Consider the following 11038-nt stretch of genomic DNA (forward strand, 5'->3'; position numbering starts at 1 on the left):
TTATTTTAATTTTAATGATATTAGCGGTCAGCTGTTAATTTTAAAAATTATTATTATACAAATCAATTATAATAAAAAAACTCTAAAAAATTTAATCAATTTTCTTATGTAGAATTTTTTTATAATAATTTAATTACTATAAAATTATAAAAAAATTTCTAATAAATATTTTTTTCTTTCTATATGTTTACAAATTAATTCAAATCAATTCTTCGGGTTTATTCGGTGACAGGCTGAGACCCGAACATCCCCGAAGTTTTTATTATTTTTATTTACATCAGCAGAGTGAGTGTGAGCTACAACGTGGATGTAACCTACAAACCAAAACAATAACTAAATAATTTTTACTGACAGCTACAGTTTTTTATTAAATAAATTTATTAATGGATGATTCTTCAGTTTCTTTGGATTTATTTCAAGTGAGTGAAATTAATATTTAATTTCTGTAATTATTTAAATTGTCATAAAGTGAAATTAAAATTTAGCAATTGTTAGAAATTTAATTCTTAAAAAAATTTCTTCGTCAGAATTATTTGTTAAATAAAATCAGATAATTTAAATTAATAAACAATACTTAGGGTAAGTGTGGGTATTACTGCAGATTTTCTTCTTTTAATTATCAATAAATGGGTTATGACATTTTTGATTAAAAAAAAATTATTTCTGTTAATTTAAACCTTTCGGGAAATAACTGCATAGTGGTTTTTTATATGTATGAAAATTATTTAATTTGTTATTAATTAATAAAAATTAAGTAGTTACAGAAGTGAATAATTTTATCTTTTTTAAGAGTTTCAGTGTAAAAAGAGGTGGTCGTAAAAAGTCTTTTTAGTAGATTTTATAAAAATCTAACTATTGCAGCCGTCCTGATGGCGCAACTTTTGAAAAATTTAGCTATTTTCTGACTTAGTTTGTCGAGCTGAGTCAAAAAATATATATAGTTCAAAAGTTTATATATGTATGTATTTATATATATAGCATATATATATATATATATATATATATATATATATATATATATATATATATATATATATATGCATATATATATATAGCAGCATATATATATGCTATATATATATATATATATATATATATATATATATATATATATATATATATACATATTAGGGTGGCTCAAAAAAAACGACTATTTTTTTTTTTTTAGTCTCGAGTGAAAAAATGTTAGTGAAAAAAAAAATTTTTCAGAGGTCACTCCAAATTTTTTAAAATTTCAAAAATCGTCAAAAATCGAACTTTTTTTTTTTTAATTTTTTTTTCTCGTTACGGTATAATTTTATAGACTAAAAAGAAATGAGATTCTGAAAATTTCAGTTCAAAATTTAAATTTCGAAAGGTCGCTCATAATTTTTTTATTTTTCTTTAATTAGTCATATCGCCGACTTTAACTGTTGGGAGTGGTACGGTGGGGTTTTTTTGGTTTGTAAAAATCTCAACCTACGCGGCAAGGGTCAAATCTCAACCAAGCTGGTTTCTAAGACCAGCTTGGGATTCGAATTCACGCTTGGAAGTTTATTAAATAAAATTATTAAATTAAAAAAAATTATTTTTTCTATATTGTGCTTGATTTTTAGTTCATCTCGTGATGTATTTTTATTGATTATGGTACTAAATAAAAAAAAAAAATTCATGGAATTTTAATTTAAATAGTAAAAGGTCGCTCGAAAAAATCTAAACTAATGTACTAATAAATTGAAAAAAATTATGAGCAACCTTTCAAAATTTAAATTTTGAACTGAAATTTTCAGAATCTCATTTTTTTTTAGTCTATAAAATTATACCGTTACGAGAAAAAAAATTAAAAAAAAAAGTTCGATTTTTGACGATTTTTGAAATTTTAAAAAATTTGGAGTGACCTCGTAAAAATTTTTTTTTGAGCTGTCTTTTGGAGAGGGCTCTTAAAACATCAAAAACTAACATTTTTTCACTCGAGACTCAAAAAAAAAAAATAGTCGGTTTTTTTGGGCCACCCTAATATGTATACAGAGTGTCCCAGAAGTAACGGACGCCATTGTAGCATATGATAAACAAAATAATTCTGAGACGAAACGTCCTTAGCCATTTTTTAATCAGACGCATAGATAATTAATTATTAATTAAAATAACGTTCTTTTATGCGTTAGAGAGAGAGCACTAGTGTCAAGTCAAGTGCGTTCCAACGAAGATGCTTGCACGTGTGAATGTGTAAGTAAATGTGTGACTACGTTAGCTATAGAAACTAGTTAGTCATACAGTTAGTTGTGTCTTTGTTTGGCACATATTTTACTGGACACTGGCGCTCTCTCTCTAACAAATAAAGAGACGTTATTTTTAATTAATAATTAATTATCTATGCGGTTAATTGAAAAATGGCTAAGGACTTTTCGTCTCAGAATTATTTTTTTCATCAGATGCTACAATGGCGTCTGTGACTTTGGGACACCTATATATATATATGCTATATATATATATATATATATATATGTATATATATATATATCCGAACAAAAACAGTTTCACTGTAAAAAAATCACGCCAAGTCCACGTTCATAAGACTATTAAGAAAAAAAAATTAGGAAAACGGTTGACTCGGAAGGCCATCCGTGCAACTTCCCGCTAATCCTATACTTAGGCGCTTAAAATTGCACCAATGACGTTTTTGAGCTCTTCCAGCTCAAAAATACAATTTATGGGTTATTTTGAGCTCTCCGAGCTCAAAGAGATTGCTTTCCTATGCTTTTGAGCTCTCCGAGCTCAAAAGTCTGATAGAGATTTGATAAGACACTATTTTTTGAATTTTTAAACCGCAATAACTTTTGAATGAATAAACCGATTTTTACGCGGTTAGAAGAATTCGACGCAGTTTTTCAAGCCTCACAAAGAATCTTAAATTTTGAATTGATCGCGCTAGGAATTTTGGAGTTATTCCGAAAAAACACTTTTTTCGGTTTTCTTTCGTTCACGATATCTCTCGAACGAATCGACCGATTTTGACCGGACTGGTGGCGATCGACGTGGTTTTTTGAGGTTAAGAGCTGATTATTTTTTGGAATTGAACCATCATCAAGCCGTTTAAAAGTTATTCCAAAAAAACCACATTTGAAAAAAATTTTTTTTTCAGTTTTTTGAAGATTTCTCAAAATCTATTGATCTGAATCGGTCCGAATAGTTTTCAAAATCTAAGTTTGGTCAAGCCCTTTCGAATGGCACCAACCGCGATGAAATCGGTCGAGCCGTTCAAAAGTTATAAGCGGTTCACATACTTTCACACACACACACACACACACACACACACACACACACACACACACACACACACACACACACACACACACACACACACATACAGACACCGTGACAACCTCGCGGGGATAGTCAGGGAAGCTTCCTGTAACCTTCAAACGTCGAGATCTGATGAAAACTCGATTTTTGCAAAACGGGGTGAAAACAATAACTTCCCGATTTTTGAAAATCTTCGATTTTCTTAGCAGGAAGTTAAAAATTTTATTTCTTTACAAAAAGATATAAAATAAAAAATTAAAAAATCCAAGTAACCGATATGGTTGTATATGATTTTCGGAAATTAAAAAAAATTTTGTTGTAAATTTAAAAATTAAAAGAAACAATTTTGGAACGTATTTAGTGTGCGTGGTTACGAAAAATTTCACTTTTTATGAAATTCCTAAAATCTATCTACTAGGACTTTTAAAACAAATTGAAGTACACTATGACGCACACCAAGTACGTTCTAAAATTGTTTCTTTTGATTTTTAAATTTACAACAAAATTTTTTTTAATTTCCGAAAATCATATACAACCATATCGGTTACTTGGATTTTTTAATTTTTTATTTTATCTTTTTGTAAAGAAAAAAAATTTTTTTTTCTTAATAGTCTTATGAACGTGGACTTGGCGAATCACTTCAGAAAAAATTTTTTTTCCTACTTTTTTTTAGATTTCTCCAAATTTCTCAAAATTTATCGGTCCGAATCGGTTCAAATTAACAGGAAATCTAAGTTTGGCGAAGCCCTTTCGAATGGCACCAACCGCGATGAAATCGGTTCAACCGTTCAAAAAACACACACACACACACACACACACACACCACCACCAGAAGGAAGAGCAGTAGCTAGATCCTCCCTTCACGAAGTAATGCCTGACGGCGGTTTCCATGAGGGATTAGAGGAAAGAAGGAAAAGGGGTTTAGGGTTTAGTGGGTAGGGGCGTTAGTGTCGAGTTTTAGTATGACGCTGCGTCGAGTCGCCCTCGCGGGAATAGTCAGGAAAGCTTCCTAGGACCTCAAAACGTCGAGATTCGATGAAAACTCGATTTTCGAAAAACGGGGTAAAACCAATAACTTCCCGATTTTTGAAAATTTTCAATTTTCTTAGCGGGAAGTTAAAAATCAAAAGTTAATAAACAAAAAAATAAGAAGTCGAGGCAAGTCCAGGAAAGCAATAATCAGTAGATTGTAAGATTACATCAATTAAAATTTACGAATTCTGGTCAATTAATAATACGTTAAGGCTGTGTTACTTATTATTTAGATTATGAAGAATTCTTGTTATTACATTAAACTAATAAATTTTCTTTTTGATAAGTTTTTGTTGATTTTTAAGTAAATCCTAAAATATAGCCGTTCTGCAATAACTGGATCAGTTGCAGTAATGGACACGCAGTAATAGGAGCAAGCTACTTTAAGACCTGCAGTAATACATGCATTTAGACTTCTTTTTAAATGCTTATTATTTAACGAAAATATTTCTTTCTCTCATTGTTGATTTTATTTTGGGTTAATAATAAGTCAAACTTTTGTTTAAAAAAAAAAAAAGTTATTATTATCTAGAGAAAATTTTATAAAAATGCTTTCGAAGTGAGACTTACGAAAAAAAACTGCAGTAATACCCACACTTACCCTAGTAATAAATTTTTTTTTTTTCAGAATCCTAAAAACGAATCATTGGAAAAAGTAGAGCTGATAATAAATATCAATGGAGTTCCAAAAATTATTCCAGCTTTGGTAAGTAATTATTAATTATTTAAACAATTATTATTGATTATTTAAATTGATACATTGAATAATTTTCTAGTCAAAACACTGGGTCGTCAAAAAATATTTTCTAATCTATGAAATTCCAAACATTTATGATGATAATGGCAAGCAAGTACTTGGCGCTAAGTCAACCTGGCTGGAGATCATTAATTACATGATCAATGATTACAGTTGGCTTCTACGATTACCTTATTACAAGTAAGTATATTTAATAAAACTCTTTTTTTCAACCAAAACACATCTTATGACACTTTAATCTCATGAAATTTAATCTTGACTAATAATAAAGTCTTCAGAAAAATTAACAATTGCAATACATATACACACCCCTCGCGGTTTTTGAAATACCGTAAATTTTCGGTATTAATGCATTTACCATAAATTAACCGTTATAATTCTGAAATAATACGGTATTTCTGTAGTTATTTTGGCGAGTTTTTTTACTACAGTTATACAGCATTTCTACCGTACTTTTACTGCAAAGCTCAGAAATAATACGATAAAATTACCGTAAAACTCTAGAACTTTTACCGTAAAAAATTTATGTATTAACTATAATATTACTATAATTTTAAAATAATAAAATGGTATCTCTACGGTAAAAATACCAAAAATATACTGCAATTTTACCGCGTTTATACTGATATAATTAAAGAAAGTTTGGAAAATCCAAAAGTGCACGCCTCATAACGCTCATTCATTTTTTAAGAAAAAATAAATTGTGTAATTGATTAAAAAAAAAAAAAAAATTATAATTAAGTAATTTCTTACAGAGTATTTTTAACTTCCCGCTAAGAAAATCGAAGATTTTAAAAAATCGGGAAGTTATTGTTTTCACCCCGTTTTGCAAAAATCGATTTTTCATCAGATCTCGACGTTTGAAGGTCACAGGAAGCTTCCCTGACTATCCCCGCGAGGTTGTCACGGTGTCTGTATGTGTGTGTGTGTGTGTATGTGTGTGTGTGTGTGAAAGTATGTGAACCGCTTATAACTTTTGAACAGCTTGACCGATTTCATCGTGGTTGAAGCCATTCGAAAGGGCTCGACCAAACTTAGATTTTAAAAACTATTTGGACCAATTCAGATCAATAGATTTTGAGAAATCTTCAAAAAACTAAAAAAAAAATTTTTTTCAAATGTGGTTTTTTTGGAATAACTTTTAAACGGCTTAAAGGTTCAATTCCAAAAACTAATCAGCTCTTAACCTCAAAAAACCACGTCGATCGCTACCAGTCCAGTCAAAATCGGTTGATTCGTTCGAGAGATATCGTGAACGAAAGAAAACCGAAAAAAAGTGTTTTTTCGGAATAATTCCAAAATTTCTAGCGCGATCAAGAGATTCTTTGTGAGGCTTGAAAAACTGCGTCGAATTCTACCAACCGCGTGAAAATCGGTTTATTCATTCAAAAGTTATTGCGGTTTAAAAATTCAAAAAATAGTGTCATCAAATCCCTATCAGACTTTTGAGCTCGAAGAGCTCAAAAGCATAAAAAACAATCTCTTTGAGCTTGGAGAGCTCAAAATAACCCATAAATTGTATTTTTGAGCTCGAACAGCTCAAAAACGTCATTGGTGCAATTTTAAGCGCCTAAGTATGGAATTAGCGGGAAGTTGCAGGGATGGCCTTCAGGGTCAACCGTTTTCCTAATTTTTTTTTTTAAATTGAATTTTTATTAAAATTCACTACGATACAACTGTACAAAGCCAAATGAACTTTTCTTATTTGTCACGTGAAAACTATGGCGCCACTTGATCAAGCTAGATTTTTTTAGACTGCGTGCGAATATGACAAGAAAATAGAGCGCCGATATTTAAAGAAAAAAGAAAAAATACTCGGTAAGAAATTACTTGATTATAATTTTTTTTTTTTTTAATCAATTACACAATTAATTTTTTTCTTAAAAAATGAATGAGCGTTATGAGGCGTGCACTTTTGGATTTTCCAAACTTTTTTTACTTATTTTACTCCTCAAATGGTAAGTTTATTACCGTCCAAATCTTATTTTAAGTATAAATATAAATAATGCTGTGAAGCGGGAAAGAATAGGAGTTACGGTAATTATTACGTGAAGCGTTCCACATTCACATAACAGGATATTGGTAGGAAAGGATTGAGAAAGGAATGTGGGGAGGATCATCTTAATGTGAGTTTATAGAATATGCGAGAAAAAATTATTAGATAGCTCGGACTGGGATTCGAACCCAGAACCTTCCGAAGACATGTCGGCTACTCTACCATTTGAGCTATCCGGTCTATACTAAATTTCCTTTTGCTTATTCTATATACATTAAGCCACACCGTCCATCTTACGGCAAGCATTTTTATAAATATAAATAATGCTGTGAAGCGGTAATAAAGCGGGAAATCCAAATAAACTCAAAATTTGAAAGCATGAATTTCAATCTTTTTATGTCGAATCAAAATCCACCTAAGTCGAAATCTTCTATAACTCGAATTTTTTTGCCTCTCCCTTGAAGTTCGAGTTATGGAGGTTCTACTGTATCAATGAACTAAAATTTAAATTTTCGCGCATATTTTGATTGAAAATATCTTATTGTCTAAAACATTAAGAACCTTGATTGGAAAAAATGATTTTAACAATATATAAATATAATTTTTGCATTGAGGTAGTATTTTAAAATTCCTTTATCTAATTAGAGAGAAGCTAGCTTAATAAAGGTTAAAAAAACCATCATAACTTTCCAGATTCTGGTCCAACATGGCCTTCAACCGCCCAATAATGGACTCCTTGCTATCAGTCCTTCAAAACATTCCCCGCTTTTACAACCTTCAGAACTTCCCCAAAGACCCTGAAATGCAAAGCACCCTCGAAAAGCTCCGCCAGAAAGTCTTGAACATTTTCGCCCGAATCGTGACCTTGAAAGAGAGTTCAACCGAGTTCATGACCCCGGACTACCACGGTTCGTTGATCTACGACAAGTTTCTGATCACGATTCCAACCTTGATCGACCTGGCGCAGCTCTACGGTCGTGAAAACGAGCGAATAGTCAGCCAAATAGTAAAGCGGGCCTTCAAGTCCCAGGGACTTTACAACGAGGACCTGAAGATGACTGTTGAATGCACTTGCCAGCTGCTTAGTTCATTAGAAGAGAAGCTTTTTGACCAGCCACTTCTCACAGCTCGCGACGTAATCTGCATCTCGGAGGTTAACGACGAGAAGCTAACTAGTGAAGAGGTTGAAGACATGATTGTCTATTTGACTGACGTCGCCTCGAATATCGCCGTCTTTCTCAATGTCTATCCAGACGCTGTTGATTTCTATGCTAGCGATTATTTTATCATGAAGCTCGTCGGCGTTTATGAGAACATTTTTCCTGCTATTTATCGCAAGCTCAGTGAATTTTCTGAAGTTGACCTTGAGATTGATGAGATTCAGTTGAAGCATTATTTGCATATTGCGAGGACTGAGTTCATTACAGTATTTCATAATATTATTTTTAATAATATTAGATTGATGTTGGAAAATCCGTAAGTTTCGGCTAAATTTTGTTTTATGCAATCTTCTTTGCATTTTTTTATGATAACATGGCTATTTTCAGAATATTGTTGGAAGAAAACACTGCTAAAGAGCGAGCAGATGAGTTTCTTAATTATCTAACAAGTGTTATCTCTGACCGACATTTTATCATGGATTACAATGAATTGTTTCCTATTCAAGATGATTTAGAAATGCTCCATCAACTTACTTCTGATATGTATCCTTTCATAGATATTGGTTTATAATTTTTATTTATTTCTTTGGAAGACCCAACAACCAAAGGCCAATAAAAAGGCCACATAACTTTACATTTGATACAATAGCTTTTGATTAGAGTAAAATGTATTTAATGATGTTTAATTGAACAATTATTCCTTAAATTAATGACCTTAGTGATGAAGCAAAAGAAAATTTTATAAAACGTTCCATATCTGAGGTTATCTTGAAGACGCAGCCTGCACGAGTAAAAAAAAATTCTGTGGTAAGCCATTTTGGTAGCTAATTTGAAAAAGGATCTAAAGAGAATATTTTCTAGGTTTCTCAAGATGCGACGCCTGGTCCAAGTAATTATGAACCTGCTCCTAGTGTGTCTGATAATGGAAGCGTACCAAATCTTAGAAAATGTATTAGAGATGTTAAAGATGTCATGTGTGATCTTGGAGATGGTTTTATACAAGTTAGTAATAATATTTTCTTATTCTATGATTAAAATTCTTTATCTAAATTCTGTATAATACAGAAATTTATATAAAATTCTCAATATAATCATATTTAGTACAAAATATAAATTTTCTTTCTCAACTGGGCGTGTACTCCTTGTTCTAAAGCAACGCCCCTTAGCAACAGTTGCCCAGAAACGCTCTTAGTAACGCCCCTTAGCAACTGTTACTTAGGAACACCCTTAAACACGCCCCTTGGCAACCATATCATAGAAACGGCTTTAGTTACGCCCCTTAGCAACATCCTTAGACACGCCCCTTGAAAACTGTTATGCAAAAACACCCCCTAATCATGCCCCTTAGCAACTGTAACTTAGTAACGCCCTTTAGTAATTATTACCTAGCAACAATCTTAGACACGCCCCGTGACAACTATTGAATAGAAACACTTTTAGTAACGCCCCTTAGCAACACCATTAGACACGCCCCTTGACAACTTTTATATAGCAGCGCTCCCTAATCACGCCCCTCAGCAACGGAAGCTTAGAAACGCCCCTTTAGTGACTGTTAGCTAGCAACATTCTTAGATACGCCCCTTTACAAGTGTTGTATAGCAACACTCCTTAGCAACTGTTACTTAGCAACAGATTTAGACACGCCCCTTGACAACTGTTTGTCTAGAAACGCCCCTAGTCACGCCCCTTGACAACGATAGCCTAGTAACGCCCCTGAGCAAAAATTACTTAGCAAAAAAAGCTCAAAAAACCCCGACAAACTTGATATTTAAGGACAAGGAAGTGTTTCTATTCAATTGTCGGTATCTGTATTTCAGAAATGTCTTGCACATTACAATTACAACACAGCAGCGGTAATTAATGCAATTTTCGAAGATAACCTACCAAACGAACTAAAAGAACTAGACCGAAAACTGCCATTTATCCCACCCGATCCCGCAGAAGCTTCGGCTGCAGTCGACAAGGCGGTAGGATTTGAACGGTTGAATGTCTTCGACGGTGATGAGTTCGATGTGATGACCCAAGACAAAATAGACACTTCTCGTGTTTATCGTGGCAAAAAGTTTGTACCTTTTGAGATTCCTCATTAAGAAGGAATTCAATTAGGTAATTATTTATAATACTGATTTCAGGAAAGATAAATACAAGAATCTGAATGAAATGCTAAACGACAAGTCCTTCAAAAAGGACATTGCAAATATTTACTCAAAGTACGGTGTAATTGAAGATGAATATGATGATGAGTACGACGACACCTATGAGAGCCATGATGTCGGCTTGCGTGGCGCTGATGACTTTATTGAATTGGGCAGCAAACCTTTCACGACACCTAGAGTGAGTTTTATCTTAAGTTGAAGATTAGATTGTTTTGTAACTTATTTTTCTAATGTTTCAGGTACTAAGAGTCAATGAAAAGCGAGAAGAATCCGAAGAAGAGTCTGAAGAAGAAGAACCGCCTCCAAGTTCGTCAAACGGCCGCTGCAACTTCGTCCAAGATCCGAGCGTGCTTCGAGAAAAACGCGAAATGGCGAATCGTACACGTGTTTTCAAGCGCGGAGGAAAAGTAGGGGGCACTGGTGATGTTGTTGGAAGACCCAAAGGCCAGGGTAATGATAAGGAAGTTCTAGTGAACCGTGATAAGAAGAACACCAACAAATCTTCAAGAGCTAACCACAATCGTCGTTCCGGTGCTGAGTGGAAACGTCGTCAAGGAATGGTTCCGTCGTAGATAACTAGGAAAAGTTTATTCAAAACCAGTATTTGTTGTGTTCATTAATAAAATTTCAATAAAAATAATTAAACATTCCTTTA

General features: G+C 32.7%; 1 protein-coding gene across 2 annotated transcripts; it reads left to right on the plus strand.

Annotated features, from left to right (window-relative positions):
• The first annotated feature begins 264 nt into the window (after positions 1-264).
• On the plus strand, positions 265-11038 carry LOC123269789 (activating signal cointegrator 1 complex subunit 2). 2 transcript variants are annotated; one of them, XM_044735623.1, is made up of 10 exons: positions 265-419; positions 4943-5020; positions 5091-5251; positions 7761-8543; positions 8615-8770; positions 8947-9040; positions 9095-9229; positions 10045-10289; positions 10360-10561; positions 10623-11038. In XM_044735623.1, the coding sequence occupies exons 1-10, from the start codon at positions 384-386 to the stop codon at positions 10953-10955; spliced, it is 2223 nt and encodes a 740-aa protein (XP_044591558.1). In that variant the 5' UTR covers positions 265-383; the 3' UTR covers positions 10956-11038. The 2 variants fall into 2 exon arrangements, with proteins under 2 accessions (XP_044591558.1, XP_044591557.1); XM_044735622.1 differs by having other exon boundaries at positions 8947-9034; positions 9089-9229.

This window comes from Cotesia glomerata, linkage group LG7 (assembly GCF_020080835.1).
Source record: "Cotesia glomerata isolate CgM1 linkage group LG7, MPM_Cglom_v2.3, whole genome shotgun sequence".
In the NCBI taxonomy this organism is placed as follows: Eukaryota; Metazoa; Arthropoda; class Insecta; order Hymenoptera; family Braconidae; genus Cotesia; species Cotesia glomerata.